This window comes from Salvelinus fontinalis, chromosome 7 (assembly GCF_029448725.1).
Source record: "Salvelinus fontinalis isolate EN_2023a chromosome 7, ASM2944872v1, whole genome shotgun sequence".
Taxonomy (NCBI): Eukaryota; Metazoa; Chordata; class Actinopteri; order Salmoniformes; family Salmonidae; genus Salvelinus; species Salvelinus fontinalis.
In genome coordinates, this window is record NC_074671.1 from 8,195,063 (window position 1) to 8,214,625 (window position 19,563).

The 19,563-nt window shown below is 44.8% G+C and overlaps 1 protein-coding gene across 1 annotated transcript in view; it reads right to left on the minus strand.

The window, feature by feature from the left end:
• Nucleotides 1–19,563, minus strand: part of LOC129858884 (collagen alpha-1(XI) chain-like) — a 269,909-nt gene that overhangs the window by 234,389 nt on the left and 15,957 nt on the right. Inside the window, 2 exon segments of the mRNA XM_055928121.1 lie at nt 3,327–3,540; nt 6,075–6,239. Coding sequence (XP_055784096.1) covers nt 3,327–3,540; nt 6,075–6,239 — 379 coding nt within the window.

Here is a 19,563-nt window from a genome sequence, read left to right on the forward strand (position 1 = left end):
AAGCCCAGGAAAACAAACTGTCACAAAAAAACACATCCCAAAATGTATCTGCCTAAATAACCCGGAGAGACAGAATAAAACGCTTTGTGAAGAAGAAAAAAAGACAGATCGTTTTCTCAGCGTCTCCTCCCTTTGTTTGTTCTCCTGCGTTTCGCCACGGGCTCATGTACACTAAGTGCTCCCAGGGAGAATTCTGGGGTTTCTGAACGCAGAGCGGAAAATCAGACAGGCACTGACGGAAGCTAAGAAACTCTCTGTAAGGAATCTGATTGGATGAGGTAATCCAGGAGGTTAATACTGTAATGTTAACGTACCTCTCCTCTTTCCCCCACAATCCCTCCTCCACGTTCCCCTCTTTAAAGAAAACAGAGGCACAGGGCTCATGGCTGAGGTCAGGTTCCCCATGGCTCCCCACTAATCCCCTGTCTTTGACCCCTCGTATCCCCCATACTGCTGCTACTACCCAGGACCCCCCTAACCCTCCCCCCTCATATCCCCTGTGCTGCAGCACAGGACCCCCCTAACGCTCACCTCTCCTATCCCCCGTGCTGCAGCCCAGGACCCCTCTAACCCTCACCCCTCCTATCCCCTGTGCTGCAGCCCAGGACCCCCCTAACCCTCACCTCTCCTATCCCCCGTGCTGCAGCCCAGGACCCCTCTAACCCTCACCTCTCCTATCCCCTGTGCTGCAGCCCAGGACCCCCCTAACCCTCACCCATCCTATCCCCTGTGCTGCAGCACAGGACCCCCGTAACCCTCACCTCTCTTATCCCCCGTGCTGCAGCCCAGGACCCCCCTAACCCTCACCTCTCTTATCCCCCGTGCTGCAGCCCAGGACCCCCCTAACCCTCACCTCTCCTATCCCCTGTGCTGCAGCTCAGGACCCCCCTAACCCTCACCTCTCCTATCCCCCTGTGCTGCAGCTCAGGACCTAATCATAACCCCCGGGACAGACCTAATCCTGTGTTTGGACACCTGCGGTGAGATGAGGTGAAGGGTGATTTCTGTTGTTTTCTGCTTCTTAGTGCGTCTTAGTGAATACAGAGGACACAGCAGTATGGTAAGTATGATTAGGGCTGTCGTACCAGGGTTGTATTTATTATATAGGGGTACCAGTCACATCAATCAGAGCATGACTGAAACGTAGTCAAATCAGATAACATAGAACCTACGATGACTACAAAGACAAAATCACATACAGGTACACACAATAGATTGTCCAGGCAATCAGAGAGCTCCTTGCACATTATATGTTTATAGTATATATTCTAGAGAGGGTTGGGGGGGTGCACCAGGGTTTGAGTATGAATATAGTCTGGGTGAAGAGACACACACAAACCTAACTAAGCTCTATTTTCAGTCTTTATCCAGCCCTCCTCCTTCCTCCCTCCCCAACATCCCTCTCTCCCTCTCCCTGGTCTCTGTAAGCAGCGATGGTCTCCCTCTCCCTGGTCTCTGTAAGCAGCGATGGTCTCCCTCTCCCTGGTCTCTGTAAGCAGCGATGGTCTCCCTCTCCCTGGTCTCTGTAAGCAGCGATGGTCTCTCTCTCCCTGGTCTCTGTAAGCAGCAATGGTCTCCCTCTCCCTGGTCTCTGTAAGCAGCAATGGTCTCCTTCTCCCTGGTCTCTGTAAGCAGCGATGGTCTCTCTCTCCCTGGTCTCTGTAAGCAGCAATGGTCTCCCTCTCCCTGGTCTCTATAAGCAGCGATGGTCTCTCTCTCCCTGGTCTCTGTAAGCAGCAATGGTCTCCCTCTCCCTGGTCTCTGTAAGCAGCGATGGTCTCTCTCTCCCTGGTCTCTGTAAGCAGCAATGGTCTCCCTCTCCCTGGTCTCTGTAAGCAGCAATGGTCTCCCTCTCCCTGTTCTCTGTAAGCAGCGATGGTCTCCCTCTCCCTGGTCTCTGTAAGCAGCGATGGTCTCCCTGTTCTCTGTGAGCAGCGATGGTCTCCCTCTCCCTGGTCTCTGTAAGCAGCGATGGTCTCCCTCTCCCTGGTCTCTGTAAGCAGCGATGGTCTCCCTGGTCTCTGTAAGCAGCGATGGTCTCCCTCCCTCTTCATGTTCTCTGTAAGCAGCGATGATCTCCCTCCCTCTCCCTGGTCTCTGTAAGCAGTGATGGTCTCCCTCCCTCTCCCTGTTCTCTGTAAGCAGCGATGGTCTCCCTCTCCCTGGTCTCTGTAAGCAGCGATGGTCTCCCTCTCGGCTGTTCTCTGTAAGCAGCGATGGTCTCCCTCTCCCTGGTCTCTGTAAGCAGCGATGGTCTCCCTCTCGGCTGTTCTCTGTAAGCAGCGATGGTCTCCCTCTCCCTGGTCTCTGTAAGCAGTGATGGTCTCCCTACCTCTCTCTGGTCTCTGTGAGCAGCGATGGTCTCCCTCCCTCTCCCTGTTCTCTGTGAGCAGCGATGGTCTCCGTCACTCTCCCTGTTCTCTGTGATCAGCGATGGTCTCCCTTCCTCCATCACTCTCCTTGTTCTCTGTGCTCAGCGATGGTCTCCCTTCCTCCGTCACTCTCCCTGTTCTCTGTGATCAGCGATGGTCTCCCTTCCTCCATCACTCTCCCTGTTCTCTGTGATCAGCAATGGTCTCCCTTCCTCCATCACTCTCCCTGTTCTCTGGGATCAGCGATGGTCTCCCTTCCTCCATCACTCTCCCTGTTCTTTGTGATCAGCGATGGTCTCCCTTCCTCCGTCTCTCTCCCTGTTCTCTGTGATCAGCAATGGTCTCCCTTCCTCCATCACTCTCCCTGTTCTCTGTGATCAGCGATGGTCTCCCTTCCTCCGTCTCTCTCCCTGTTCTCTGTGATCAGCAATGGTCTCCCTTCCTCCGTCACTCTCCCTGTTCTCTGTGAGCAGCGATGGTCTCCCTCCGTCACTCTCCCTGTTCTCTGTGATCAGCAATGGTCTCCCTTCCTCCATCACTCTCCCTGTTCTCTGTGATCAGCGATGGTCTTCCTCCGTCACTCTCCCTGTTCTCTGTGATCAGCGATGGTCTCCCTCCGTCACTCTCCCTGTTCTCTGTGATCAGCAATGGTCTCCCTTCCTCCATCACTCTCCCTGTTCTCTGTGATCAGCGATGGTCTCCCTCCGTCACTCTCCCTGTTCTCTGTGATCAGCGATGGTCTCCCTTCTTCCATCACTCTCCCTGTTCTCTGTGAGCAGCGATGGTCTCCCTTCCTCCGTCTCTCTCCCTGTTCTCTGTGATCAGCAATGGTCTCCCTTCCTCCGTCTCTCTCCCTGTTCTCTGTGAGCAGCGATGGTCTCCCTTCCTCCGTCTCTCTCCCTGTTCTCTGTGAGACCAACCAGCAGCAGTAGTGGTAGGTCAGTCTTGACTTACTTTCCGTCGGCCAGGTTGAGAGAGCGGAACAGGGGGTAGTCCTCAGGGGCGGGCTTGCCGCTCTGGTCCTCATACAGGAAGACGGGTGAGCGTCCCACCTCCACCCCCAGCTGCTGCACGCCCTGCTCACTGTAAACAGACAGCAGGAAGGACTGGAGGCCGGCCTTGGGCCTGAGGGTGGTCAGGACGGAGAAGTCTTCAGGGAACACACCCCCTACAGAACACACAGGTTGGGTTAGAAATACAGAGATACAGTAACACACTGTCACACACACACACACACAATACACACACACACACACACACACACACACACACACACACACACACACACACACACACACACACACACACACACACACACACACACACACACACACACACACACACACACACACACACACACACACAATGCACAGAACACATGTTAGATCAGGTTAGAAATACACGGAACTGATTCAATCATAAGATGCGACTGATTCAATTGTAAGATGCGACTGATTCAATTGTAAGATGCGACTGATTCAATTGTAAGATGCGACTGATTCAATCATAAGATGCGACTGATTCAATCGTAAGATGCGACTGATTCAATCGTAAGATGCGACTGATTCAATCGTAATAATCGACTGATTCAATCGTAAGATGCGACTGATTCAATCGTAATAATCGACTGATTCAATCGTAAGATGCGACTGATTCAATCGTAATAATCGACTGATTCAATCGTAAGATGCGACTGATTCAATCGTAAGATGTGTATTATTGAGTAACAAAAAACAGAAATCACAGGTGAGGACTTTTCAATTCGGTTACCCTTTACATTTACACAATCATATACAGTTTCCTATAGACACACATTGTGTTTATGTTTTTTGGTGTAAGGTGTAATTTGTTCTGCAACTACCCCAGGTTTACAGTCTTTCAAGCATGCAGATAGACCTAAGCTCTTCATTTATTCATTCCAGCGGGAATCAAACCCACAACCCTTACAAGCATCACACTCTACCAACTAAGCCACACGGGCCCTGAGCTAATCGTATACTACTTTATCCATGTACATACATTTCCAGGCTTGATGACAACGCTATAGATTTTAGGGCAATGATATTGAACGTGTAAAATCTCACGTATTTAGAGTACAATTTTCATTTCAGAAGAGACAAATTGGAGGGCAACCAATGTCTGAACATTATAACAGATGTATTGACACTTTTCTTGAGTTTATTTAAACACAAACAATTCTACATTAGCGATTTGAAAAGTTGCACCAAAGAAGAATACAATTTATAAAATATCCTACAAAACTTTAAAAGGAGATTAGGACATGAGTTAGTCCCAACTAAACAGATCTATGAATGAGTCATACTTGGGTTTTAACACCCACATGAAATAAATCAGTATCTAGAGTCTCACATAAAACACCTGAAACAACTCTGGTGCATAATCCAGACTCATAATAATAGTTTATTATTTCTACATGACGGCCATTGAGTTAATTTCTTTTATTCCACTCAAGCCTTCCCTCTCAGCCAGATTCTCTCGCTCTGGGGGTTGGTGTCAGACTAGCTAGTTCTCTCAGCCAGATTCTCTCTCTCTAGGGTTGGTGTTAGACTAGCTAGTTCTCTCAGCCAGATTTTCTCTCTCTAGGGTTGGTGTTAGACTAGCTAGTTCCCTCAGCCAGATTCTCTCTCTCTGGGGGTTGCTGTTAGACTAGCTAGTTCTCTCAGCCAGATTCTCTCTCTCTGGGGTTGGTGTTAGATTAGCTAGTTCTCTCAGCCAGATTCCCTCTCTCTGGGGGTTGGTGTCAGACTAGCTAGTTCTCTCAGCCAGATTCTCTCTCTCTGGGGTTGGTGTCAGGCTAGCTAGTTCCCTCAGCCAGATTCTCTCGCTCTGGGGGTTGGTGTCAGACTAGCTAGTTCTCTCAGCCAGATTCTCTCTCTGGGGTTGGTGTCAGGCTAGCTAGTTCCCTCAGCCAGATTCTCTCTCTCTGGGGGTTGGTGTCAGACTAGCTAGTTCTCTCAGCCAGATTCTCTCTCTCTGGGGGTTGGTGTCAGACTAGCTAGTTCTCTCAGCCAGATTCTCTCTCTCTGGGGTTGGTGTTAGACTAGCTAGTTCTCTCAGCCAGATTCTCTCTCTCTGGGGGTTGCTGTTAGACTAGCTAGCTCTCTCAGCCAGATTCTCTCTCTCTGGGGTTGGTGTCAGGCTAGCTAGTTCCCTCAGCCAGATTCTCTCGCTCTGGGGGTTGGTGTCAGACTAGCTAGTTCTCTCAGCCAGATTCTCTCTCTGGGGTTGGTGTCAGGCTAGCTAGTTCCCTCAGCCAGATTCTCTCTCTCTGGGGGTTGGTGTCAGACTAGCTAGTTCTCTCAGCCAGATTCTCTCTCTCTGGGGGTTGGTGTCAGACTAGCTAGTTCTCTCAGCCAGATTCTCTCTCTCTGGGGTTGGTGTTAGACTAGCTAGTTCTCTCAGCCAGATTCTCTCTCTCTGGGGGTTGCTGTTAGACTAGCTAGCTCTCTCAGCCAGATTCTCTCTCTCTTGGGGTTGGTGGAATACAAACAGTCTGAGGAAGGAATACAGCACTGCTACATTATCAGATCAGGGATGTCATCTCCTGTCAAAAGTCTTGGCAAGACGAACAAAAGACACTTTTAAACACCGCTCCCTTCTGCGCTGCACAGCCAGGATTTGGAGTAAGACAGAGAGAGGATGGAGTGGAACGGAGGGATGGAAGGACAGGGTTTGTCTTACCTGGGAAAAGCTGCTTGGTGGGGGCACTGATCTGGGCTTGCTTTCCAACTCTGTAGGCTGTGTCCGGCTCAGATGCTCTTCGGTATGTGCAAAATCCTGATGTTTTCCTAACTCTTTCGGGGGAATTGTGAAAGTCTAATACTTTCAGCACATCCACTGGTTCAGCTGTTGGAGAGAGAGAGAGAGAGAAGATACAACATGATTTATAATCTGACAAGAACTTCACAACGCACCTGAATCTTTGTTTCAACAGTTAGAATGTCAAGCAACCATAATCTATTGCATTTACACTAAATGTATGTCATCTTCATAACCAAACCTCTGTTTGATTCATGAACATGGCTTTATAGACTTCAAAATAATTCACATTGTAATCCAGTAAACGATCTATAAAGTGTTACCGAATGTCTGGCTCTTTTAATGAGAAATCATATATGTGTACTGAATACTTCCATTCTGGTGATAACCTAATGAGGAAAGACTTCCATTCTGGTGATAACCTAATGAGGAAAGACTTCCATTCTGGTGATAACCTAATGAGGAAAGACTTCCATTCTGGTGATAACCTAATGAGGAAAGACTTCCATTCTGGTGATAACCTAATGAGGAAAGACTTCCATTCTGGTGATAACCTAATGAGGAAAGACTTCCATTCTGGTGATAACCTAATGAGGAAAGACTACCATTCTGGTGATAACCTAATGAGGAAAGACTTCAAATAATTGAACATAGACAGATGCATTGCCCCCATTGCTCCCCTGGCTACATATCCCCCTGTCTCCCCTGGATACATATATTCCTGTCTCCCCTGGCAACATGTCCCCCTGTCTCCCCTGGATACATATATTCCTGTCTCCCCTGGATACATATATTCCTGTCTCCCCTGGATACATGTATTCCTTTCTCCCCTGGCAACATGTCCCCCTGTCTCCCCTGGATACATATATTCCTGTCTCCCCTGGCAACATGTCCCCCTGTCTCCCCTGGATACATATATTCCTGTCTCCCCTGGATACATATATTCCTGTCTCCCCTGGCTACATGTCCCCCTGTCTCCCCTGGATACATATATTCTTGTCTCCTCTGGCTACATATCCCTCTGTCTCCCCTGGATACATATATTCCTGTCTCCCCTGGCAACATGTCCCCCTGTCTCCCCTGGCTACATATCCCCCTGTCTCCCCTGGCTACATATCCCCCTGTCTCCCCTGGATACATATATTCCTGTCTCCCCTGGCAACATATCCCCCTGTCTCCCCTGGATACATATCCCCCTGTCTCCCCTGGATACATATATTCCTGTCTCCCCTGGCAACATATCCCCTTGTCTCCCCTGGATACATATCCCCCTGTCTCCCCTGGCTACATGTCGCCCTGTCTCCCCTGGCTACATATCTCCCTGTCTCCCCTGGCTACATGTCCCCCTGTGTCCCCTGGCTACATGTCCCCCTGTCTCCCCTGGATACATATCCCCCTGTCTCCCCTGGCTACATATCGCCCTGTCTCCCATGGCAACATATCTCCCTGTCTCCCCTGGCAACATGTCCCCCTGTTTCCCCTGGCTACATGTCCCCCTGTCTCCCCTGGCTACATATCCCCCTGTCTCCCCTGGCTACATGTCCCCCTGTTTCCCCTGGCTACATGTCCCCCTGTTTCCCCTGGCTACATGTCCCCCTGTCTCCCCTGGATACATATCCCCCTGTCTCCCCTGGCTACATATCGCCCTGTCTCCCATGGCAACATATCTCCCTGTCTCCCCTGGCAACATGTCCCCCTGTTTCCCCTGGCTACACATCCCCCTGTCTCCCCTGGCTACATATCCCCCTGTCTCCCCTGGCTACATGTCCCCCTGTCTCCCCTGGCTACATATCCCCCTGTTTCCCCTGGCTACATGTCCCCCTGTCTCCCCTGGCTACATGTCCCCCTGTCTCCCCTGGCTACATGTCCCCCCGTCTCCCCTGGCTACATGTCCCCCTGTCTCCCCTGTGAGACAGGGAGGTAGAGGACTATTCCCAAGAGTTCAAACTTGAGATTTAGTATAGCAACGAATGCAGTATAACCATACTCTGTCTTTACAAGCCATATACTAGTGGATTGTTAAGGGGCTAATACCATACTCTGTCTTTACAAGCCATATACTAGTGGTTAAGGGGCTAATACCATACTCTGCCTTTACAAGCCATATACTAGTGGTTAAGGGGCTAATACCATACTCTGTCTTTACAAGCCATATACTAGTGGATAGTTAAGGGGCTAGTACCATACTCTGTCTTTACAAGCCATATACTAGTGGATTGTTAAGGGGCTAATACCATACTCTGTCTTTACAAGCCATATACTATCTCCCTCACTAGCTTTAAGCACCAGCTGTCAGAGCAGCTCATAGATTACTGCACCTGTACATAACCCATCTACAATTTAGCCCAAACAACTACCTCTTTACCTACTGTATTTATTTATTAATTTATTTTGCTCCTTTGCACCCCATTATTTCTGTCTCTACTTTGCACTTTCTTCCAATGCAAACCAACCATTCCAGTGTTTTTTAGTTTTTATTTTACTTGCTGTGTTGTACTCACTTCGCCTCCATGGCCTTTTTATATTTTATTTATTTATACATATATCTGTTTGCCTTCACCTCCCTTATCTCACCTCACTTGCTCACATTGTATATAGACTTATTTTTTTTCACTGTATTATTGACTATATGTTTGTTTTTACTCCATGTGTAACTATGTGTTGTTGTATGTGTCGAACTGCTTTGCTTTATCTTGGCCAGGTCGCAATTGTAAATGAGAACGTGTTCTCAATTTGCCTACCTGGTTAAATAAAGGTTAAATAAATAAATAAATAAATAAATAAAATACTAGTGGATAAGGGGCTAATACCATACTCTGTCTTTACAAGCCATATACTAGTGGATAAGGGGCTAATACCATACTCTGTCTTTACAAGCCATATACTAGTGGATAAGGGGCTAATACCATACTCTGTCTTTACAAGCCATATACTAGTGGTAAGGGGCTAATACCATACTCTGTCTTTACAAGCCATATACTAGTGGATAAGGGGCTAATACCATACTCTGTCTTTACAAGCCATATACTAGTGGATAGTTAAGGGGCTAATACCATAGTCTGTTTTTACAAGCCATATACTAGTGGATAAGGGGCTAATACCATACTCTGTCTTTACAAGCCATATACTAGTGGATAAGGGGCTAATACCATACTCTGTCTTTACAAGCCATATACTAGTGGATAAGGGGCTAGTACCATACTCTGTCTTTACAAGCCATATACTAGTGGTAAGGGGCTAATACCATAGTCTGTTTTTACAAGCCATATACTAGTGGAGGGTTAAGGGGCTAATACCATAGTCTGTTTTTACAAGCCATATACTAGTGGATAAGGGGCTAATACCATACTCTGTCTTTACAAGCCATATACTAGTGGATAAGCGGCTAATACCATACTCTGTCTTTACAAGCCATATACTAGTGGTTAAGGGGCTAGTACCATACTCTGTCTTTACAAGCCATATACTAGTGGTTAAGGGGTTAATTCCATACTCTGTCGTTACAAGCCATATACTAGTGGTAAGGGGCTAATACCATACTCTGTCTTTACAAGCTATATATTAGTGGATTGTTAAGGGGCTAGAACTATAGTCTGTCTTTACAAGCCATATACTAGTGGATAAGGGGCTAATTCCATACTCTGTCTTTACAAGCCATATACTAGTGGTTAAGGGGCTAATACCATACTCTGTCTTTACAAGCCATATACTAGTAGTTAAGGGGCTAATACCATACTCTGTCTTTACAAGCCATATACTAGTGGGTTGTTAAGGGGCTAGTACCATACTCTGTCTTTACAAGCCATATACTAGTGGTAAGGGGCTAATACCATACTCTGTATTTACAAGCCATATACTAGTGGTTAAGGGGCTAATACCATACTCTGTCTTTACAAGCCATATACTAGTGGTAAGGGGCTAATACCATACTCTGTCTTTACAAGCCATATAGTAGTGGTTAAGGGGCTAGTACCATACTCTGTCTTTACAAGCCATATACTAGTGGTTAAGGGGTTAATTCCATACTCTGTCGTTACAAGCCATATACTAGTGGTAAGGGGCTAATACCATACTCTGTCTTTACAAGCTATATATTAGTGGATTGTTAAGGGGCTAGAACTATAGTCTGTCTTTACAAGCCATATACTAGTGGATAAGGGGCTAATTCCATACTCTGTCTTTACAAGCCATATACTAGTGGTTAAGGGGCTAATACCATACTCTGTCTTTACAAGCCATATACTAGTAGTTAAGGGGCTAATACCATACTCTGTATTTACAAGCCATGTACTAGTGGTTAAGGGGCTAATACCATACTCTGTCTTTACAAGCCATATACTAGTGGTAAGGGGCTAATACCATACTCTGTCTTTACAAGCCATATAGTAGTGGTTAAGGGGCTAGTACCATACTCTGTCTTTACAAGCCATATACTAGTGGGTTGTTAAGGGGCTAGAACTATAGTCTGTCTTTACAAGCCATATACTAGTGGTAAGGGGCTAATACCATACTCTGTCTTTACAAGCCATATACTAGTGGTAAGGGGCTAATACCATACTCTGTCTTTACAAGCCATATACTAGTGGATAGTTAAGGGGCTAGTACCATACTCTGTCTCTACAAGCCATATACTAGTGGTAAGGGGCTAATACCAAACTCTGTCTTTACAAGCCATATACTAGTAGTAAGGGGCTAATACCATACTCTGTCTTTACAAGCAATATACTAGTGGATTGTTAAGGGGATAGAACTATACTCTGTCTTTACAAGCCATATACTAGTGGATAGGTAAGGGGCTAATACCATACTCTGTCTTTACAAGCCATATACTAGTGGTTAAGGGGCTAATACCATACTCTGTCTTTACAAGCCATATAGTAGTGGTTAAGGGGCTAGTACCATACTCTGTCTTTACAAGCCATATACTAGTGGGTTGTTAAGGGGCTAGAACTATACTCTGTCTTTACAAGCCATATACTAGTGGATAGGTAAGGGGCTAATACCATACTCTGTCTTTACAAGCCATATACTAGTGGTAAGGGGCTAATACCATACTCTGTCTTTACAAGCCATATAGTAGTGGTTAAGGGGCTAGTACCATACTCTGTCTTTACAAGCCATATACTAGTGGTTAAGGGGTTAATTCCATACTCTGTCGTTACAAGCCATATACTAGTGGTAAGGGGCTAATACCATACTCTGTCTTTACAAGCTATATATTAGTGGATTGTTAAGGGGCTAGAACTATAGTCTGTCTTTACAAGCCATATACTAGTGGATAAGGGGCTAATTCCATACTCTGTCTTTACAAGCCATATACTAGTGGTTAAGGGGCTAATACCATACTCTGTCTTTACAAGCCATATACTAGTAGTTAAGGGGCTAATACCATACTCTGTATTTACAAGCCATGTACTAGTGGTTAAGGGGCTAATACCATACTCTGTCTTTACAAGCCATATACTAGTGGTAAGGGGCTAATACCATACTCTGTCTTTACAAGCCATATACTAGTGGATTGTTAAGGGGCTAATACCATACTCTGTCTTTACAAGCCATATACTAGTGGATTGTTAAGGGGCTAATACCATACTCTGTCTTTACAAGCCATATACTAGTGGTAAGGGGCTAATACCATACTCTGTCTTTACAAGCCATATACTAGTGGTAAGGGGCTAATACCATACTCTGTCTTTACAAGCCATATACTAGTGGTTAAGGGGCTAATACCATACTCTGTCTTTACAAGCCATATACTAGTGGATTGTTAAGGGGATAGAACTATACTCTGTCTTTACAAGCCATATACTAGTGGTAAGGGGCTAATACCATACTCTGTCTTTACGAGCCATATACTAGTGGATTGTTAAGGGGCTAATACCATACTCTGTCTTTACAAGCCATATACTAGTGGATTGTTAAGGGGCTAATACCATACTCTGTCTTTACAAGCCATATACTAGTGGATTGTTAAGGGGATAGAACTATACTCTGTCTTTACAAGCCATATACTAGTGGATAAGGGGCTAATACCATACTCTGTCTTTACAAGCCATATACTAGTGGTAAGGGGCTAATACCATACTCTGTCTTTACAAGCCATATACTAGTGGATTGTTAAGGGGCTAATACCATACTCTGTCTTTACAAGCCATATACTAGTGGATTGTTAAGGGGCTAATACCATACTCTGTCTTTACAAGCCATGTACTAGTGGTAAGGGGCTAATACCATACTCTGTCTTTACAAGCCATATACTAGTGGTAAGGGGCTAATACCATACTCTGTCTTTACAAGCCATATACTAGTGGTTAAGGGGCTAATACCATACTCTGTCTTTACAAGCCATATACTAGTGGATTGTTAAGGGGATAGAACTATACTCTGTCTTTACAAGCCATATACTAGTGGTAAGGGGCTAATACCATACTCTGTCTTTACGAGCCATATACTAGTGGTTAAGGGGCTAATACCATACTCTGTCTTTACAAGCCATATACTAGTGGATAAGGGGCTAATACCATACTCTGTCTTTACAAGCCATATACTAGTGGATTGTTAAGGGGCTAATACCATACTCTGTCTTTACAAGCCATATACTAGTGGATTGTTAAGGGGATAGAACTATACTCTGTCTTTACAAGCCATATACTAGTGGTTAAGGGGCTAATACCATACTCTGTCTTTACAAGCCATATACTAGTGGATAAGGGGCTAATACCATACTCTGTCTTTACAAGCCATATACTAGTGGATTGTTAAGGGGCTAGTACCATACTCTGTCTTTACAAGCCATATACTAGTGGATAAGGGGCTAATACCATACTCTGTCTTTACAAGCCATATACTAGTGGTAAGGGGCTAATACCATACTCTGTCTTTACAAGCCATATACTAGTGGATTGTTAAGGGGCTAATACCATACTCTGTCTTTACAAGCCATATACTAGTGGATAAGGGGCTAATACCATACTCTGTCTTTACAAGCCATATACTAGTGGATTGTTAAGGGGCTAATACCATACTCTGTCTTTACAAGCCATATACTAGTGGTAAGGGGCTAATACCATACTCTGTCTTTACAAGCCATATACTAGTGGTAAGGGGCTAATACCATACTCTGTCTTTACAAGCCATATACTAGTGGTAAGGGGCTAATACCATACTCTGTCTTTACAAGCCATATACTAGTAGTAAGGGGCTAATACCATACTCTGTCTTTACAAGCCATATACTAGTGGTAAGGGGCTAATACCATACTCTGTCTTTACAAGCCATATACTAGTAGTAAGGGGCTAATACCATAGTCTGTCTTTACAAGCCATATACTAGTGGTAAGGGGCTAATACCATACTCTGTCTTTACAAGCCATATACTAGTGGATAGTTAAGGGGATAGAACTATACTCTGTCTTTACAAGCCATATACTAGTGGTAAGGGGCTAATACCATACTCTGTCTTTACGAGCCATATACTAGTGGTTAAGGGGCTAATACCATACTCTGTCTTTACAAGCCATATACTAGTGGATGAGGGGCTAATACCATACTCTGTCTTTACAAGCCATATACTAGTGGATTGTTAAGGGGCTAATACCATACTCTGTCTTTACAAGCCATATACTAGTGGATTGTTAAGGGGATAGAACTATACTCTGTCTTTACAAGCCATATACTAGTGGTTAAGGGGCTAATACCATACTCTGTCTTTACAAGCCATATACTAGTGGATAAGGGGCTAATACCATACTCTGTCTTTACAAGCCATATACTAGTGGATTGTTAAGGGGCTAGTACCATACTCTGTCTTTACAAGCCATATACTAGTGGATAAGGGGCTAATACCATACTCTGTCTTTACAAGCCATATACTAGTGGTAAGGGGCTAATACCATACTCTGTCTTTACAAGCCATATACTAGTGGATTGTTAAGGGGCTAATACCATACTCTGTCTTTACAAGCCATATACTAGTGGATAAGGGGCTAATACCATACTCTGTCTTTACAAGCCATATACTAGTGGTAAGGGGCTAGTACCATACTCTGTCTTTACAAGCCATATACTAGTAGTAAGGGGCTAATACCATAGTCTGTCTTTACAAGCCATATACTAGTAGTAAGGGGCTAATATTATACTCTGTCTTTACACGGTGCAGACCCAGCCCTATACTAGTGGTTAAGGGGCTAATACCATACTCTGTCTTCACACGGTGCAGACCCAGCCCTATACTAGTGGTTAAGGGGCTAGTACCATACTGTCTTCACACGGTGCAGACCCAGCCCTATACTAGTGGTTAAGGGGCTAGTACCATACTGTCTTTACACGGTGCAGACCCAGCCCTATACTAGTGGTTAAGGGGCTAATACCATACTCTGTCTTCACACGGTGCAGACCCAGCCCTATACTAGTGGTTAAGGGGCTAGTACCATACTGTCTTTACACGGTGCAGACCCAGCCCTATACTAGTGGTTAAGGGGCTAATACCATACTCTGTCTTCACACGGTGCAGACCCAGCCCTATACTAGTGGTTAAGGGGCTAGTACCATACTGTCTTTACACGGTGCAGACCCAGCCCTATACTAGTGGATAAGGGGCTAATACCATACTGTCTTCACACGGTGCAGACCCAGCCCTATACTAGTGGATAAGGGGCTAATACCATACTGTCTTCACACGGTGCAGACCCAGCCCTATACTAGTGGTTAAGGGGCTAATACCATACTCTGTCTTTACACGGTGCAGACCCAGCCCTATACTAGTGGTTAAGGGGCTAATACCATACTCTGTCTTTACACGGTGCAGACCCAGCCCTATACTAGTGGTTAAGGGGCTAATACCATACTCTGTCTTTACACGGTGCAGACCCAGCCCTATACTAGTGGTTAAGGGGCTAATACCATAGTCTGTCTTCACACGGTGCAGACCCAGCCCTATACTAGTGGTTAAGCGGCTAATACCATACTGTCTTCACACGGTGCAGACCCAGCCCTATACTAGTGGTTAAGGGGCTAATACCATACTCTGTCTTTACACGGTGCAGACCCAGCCCTATACTAGTGGTTAAGGGGCTAATACCATAGTCTGTCTTCACACGGTGCAGACCCAGCCCTATACTAGTGGTTAAGGGGCTAATACCATAGTCTGTCTTCACACGGTGCAGACCCAGCCCTATACTAGTGGTTAAGCGGCTAATACCATACTGTCTTCACACGGTGCAGACCCAGCCCTATACTATTATGTCCTACGTATTCTAGATATGCTAAATATTCTATCCACATACTGTCCATGATAACTATACATCACACACATACAGTAACAGGCCAAAAATTGGACACAACTACTAATTCAAGTGTTTTTCTTTATTTTTACTATTTTATACATTGTAGAATAATAGTGAAGACATCAAAACTATGAAATAACACATATGGAATCATGTAGTAATCATAAATATTGATACGCCCGGACTCTGTCATTGCTTGTCTTAATATTTATATGTTTCTTAATTCCATTCTTTTACTTTTAGATGTGTGTGTATTGTTGTGAATTGTTAGATATTACTGCAATGTTGGAGCTAGGAACACAAAGCATTTAGCTACACCAGCAATAACATCTGCTCAATATGTGTATATGACCAACAAAATTAGATTTAATGTTGATTGGTCTGTCTAAAAGCATCAAATAGTCCTTCCTGTGGGTTTGGTCTAAAACCACGGTTTAGTTTGTCAGTCACATCATTCACACGTTTCTTTAGTTACTGTCACGCCCTGACCTTAGAGTTCCTTATTATTTTCTATGTTTGGTTTAGGTCAGGGTGTGACTCGGGTGGGAAAGTCTATGTTTTCTATTTCCTTGTTTTTGGCCGTGTGGGTTTCCCAATCAGAGGAAGTTGTCTATCGTTGTCTCTGATTGGGGATCACACATAAGTTGTCATTTTCCTTTTGGGTTTTGTGGGATCTTGTTTTCTTTTTCGTGTTTTCTGCCTGACAGAACTGTGCGCTTTCGTTTTTCACATTTGTTATTTTTTTTTGTTTTGAGTGTTTTTTGAAATAAAAGAATCATGAACACTTTCCATGCTGCGCTTCGGTCCACTCTTCCTCATAGCACCAACGAGAGCCGTAACACCTACTTTGTACAAGATGCTATAAAACATGTATATTTCCCTCTCGACACACTTAGGCAAGCAGACGCTCCAGTAGTTACAGCAAACTAACTTCCTGCTTCATTCTTCTCAATGCAGCATGTGGGGAAGCCTGTCCCTGTTTCAACATGAAGCTATTTCCATTGTATAATAGGATGTCTTCAGTATTAACTGGGCTGTACATATACATGACTACTGGGCCTAAACCAACAGAGTCCATAATGATTTGGTTTCACCTCAAACCAAACACATGACATGCTTTAACATATTTACTACGGTTCAATAGCTAATGTTCCCTCTAAGCTAGTAGTCACGAGACTGCCGCACAGAAATATTATCCCACAGAGAGAAGCACGATATTGAACTTCACTCAACTTTATAGAGCAGTAGTCACCAACTGGTCGACCAGTCGATCGCGACCGATCTCCAAGACATTCCTAGTCGATCGGCTAACATTTCTGTAAAAACCCCAATGATAAAGCCTTGGTGGTAGGTGCACCCGATTCAGCTGCCCTGCACGCCGGGTAGGCGAACTGTTGCAATTTTTAACCATTTCGTGTGTCTGAAGTTACAACTCTGCCTTCCCGGTGGGCACAGAGAGCAAATCTAGTGCACTATAGGCCTACCACTGGCCAATCGGATGGCTCAGATGACCGTGTCTGCAGTAACGTAGCAGGTGTAAAAGAAAGCTACAGTAAAGTTGATTCGGTGAGGTTTCTAAACATGACTAGAGAGAGAGACTGTCAACGAATACAGTAAAGTTGATACGGTGAGGTTTCTAAACATGACTAGAGAGAGAGACTGTCAACGAATACAGTAAAGTTGATATGGGGAGGTTTCTAAACATGACTAGAGAGAGAGACTGTCAACGAATACAGTAAAGTTGATATGGTGAGGTTTCTAAACATGACTAGAGAGAGAGAGACTGTCAACGAATACAGTAAAGTTGAATACAGTGAGGTTTCTAAACATGACTAGAGAGAGAGAGACTGTCAACGAATACAGTAAAGTTGATATGGTGAGGTTTCTAAACATGACTAGAGAGAGAGAGACTGTCAACGAATACAGTAAAGTTGAATACAGTGAGGTTTCTAAACATGACGAGAGAGAGACTGACAACGAATACAGTAAAGTTGATATGGTGAGGTTTCTAAACATGACTAGAGAGAGAGAGACTGACAACGAATACAGTAAAGTTGATATGGTGAGGTTTCTAAACATGACTAGAGAGAGAGAGACTGACAACGAATACAGTAAAGTTAATACAGTGAGGTTTCTAAACGTTTAAAAACATGACTAGAGAGAGAGAGACTGTCAACGAATACAGTAAAGTTAATACAGTGAGGTTTCTAAACATGACTAGAGAGAGAGACTGACAACGAATACAGTAAAGTTGATATGGTGAGGTTTCTAAACATGACTAGAGAGAGAGAGACTGACAACGAATACAGTAAAGTTGATATGGTGAGGTTTCTAAACATGACTAGAGAGAGAGAGACTGACAACGAATACAGTAAAGTTGATATGGTGAGGTTTCTAAACATGACTAGAGAGAGAGAGACTGACAACGAATACAGTAAAGTTAATACAGTGAGGTTTCTAAACATGACTAGAGAGAGAGACTGACAACGAATACAGTAAAGTTGATACAGTGAGGTTTCTAAACGTTTAAAAACATGACTAGAGAGAGAGAGACTGTCAACGAATACAGTAAAGTTAATACAGTGAGGTTTCTAAACATGACTAGAGAGAGAGACTGACAACGAATACAGTAAAGTTGATATGGTGAGGTTTCTAAACATGACTAGAGAGAGAGAGACTGACAACGAATACAGTAAAGTTGATATGGTGAGGTTTCTAAACATGACTAGAGAGAGAGAGACTGACAACGAATACAGTAAAGTTAATACAGTGAGGTTTCTAAACATGACTAGAGAGAGAGACTGACAACGAATACAGTAAAGTTAATACAGTGAGGTTTCTAAACATGACTAGAGAGAGAGAGAGACTGACAACGAATACAGTAAAGTTAATACAGTGAGGTTTCTAAACATGACTAGAGAGAGAGACTGACAACGAATACAGTAAAGTTGATACAGTGAGGTTTCTAAACATGACTAGAGAGACTGTCAACGAATACAGTAAAGTTGATATGGTGAGGTTTCTAAACGTTTAAAAACATGACTAGAGAGAGAGAGACTGTCAACGAATACAGTAAAGTTGATACGGTGAGGTTTCTAAACATGACTAGAGAGAGAGACTGTCAACGAATACAGTAAAGTTGATACAGTGAGGTTTCTAAACATGACTAGAGAGAGAGACTGTCAACGAATACAGTAAAGTTGATACAGTGAGGTTTCTAAACATGACTAGAGAGAGAGACTGTCAACGAATACAGTAAAGTTGATACAGTGAGGTTTCTAAACATGACTAGAGAGAGAGACTGTCAACGAATACAGCTAAGAGCTGCTGTTTTTATGAGTGAGTTCATGTTTAGGTTCTTACTCAGCACTGTCAACACTTTGTATTCAACACTTTTATAACCCATGAAATGCCCGTTCTTCCTATTTCTACTCAGCGCTACAACAAGCACTGCAGCAGTAATGAACGAGTGGGAAAGTGTATCTATAGGCTTGCATTGTTGTCTAATATCGCGGAATATTTTACTTTCTCTGTTCATAGGAGTAACAACATCAATTGGTGCATGATGCAGAAATATTGCGGTGTGACTCGAGTTCCGCCATCATCTGGAAGACGGTGTCCCTTTTTGGTCAGTGTCAGTGGAGGAAAGGGAGAGGGGAGGGACGTTGAGAGACGGACCCTCAGTCTGCTGCTCTCTCTCTCCGCTGAGACGGACCCTCAGTCTGCTGCTCTCTCCCTCCGCTGAGACTGACCCTCAGTCTGCTGCTCTCTCCCTCCGCTGAGACTGACCCTCAGTCTGCTGCTCTCTCACTCCGCTGAGACTGACCCTCAGTCTGCTGCTCTCTCCCTCCGCTGAGACTGACCCTCAGTCTGCTGCTCTCTCCCTCTGCTGAGACGGACCCTCAGTCTGCTGCTCTCTCTCTCCGCTGAGACGGACCCTCAGTCTGCTGCTCTCTCACTCCGCTGAGACTGACCCTCAGTCTGCTGCTCTCTCCCTCCGCTGAGACTGACCCTCAGTCTGCTGCTCTCTCCCTCCGCTGAGACTGACCCTCAGTCTGCTGCTCTCTCCCTCCGCTGAGACTGACCCTCAGTCTGCTGCTCTCTCACTCCGCTGAGACTGACCCTCAG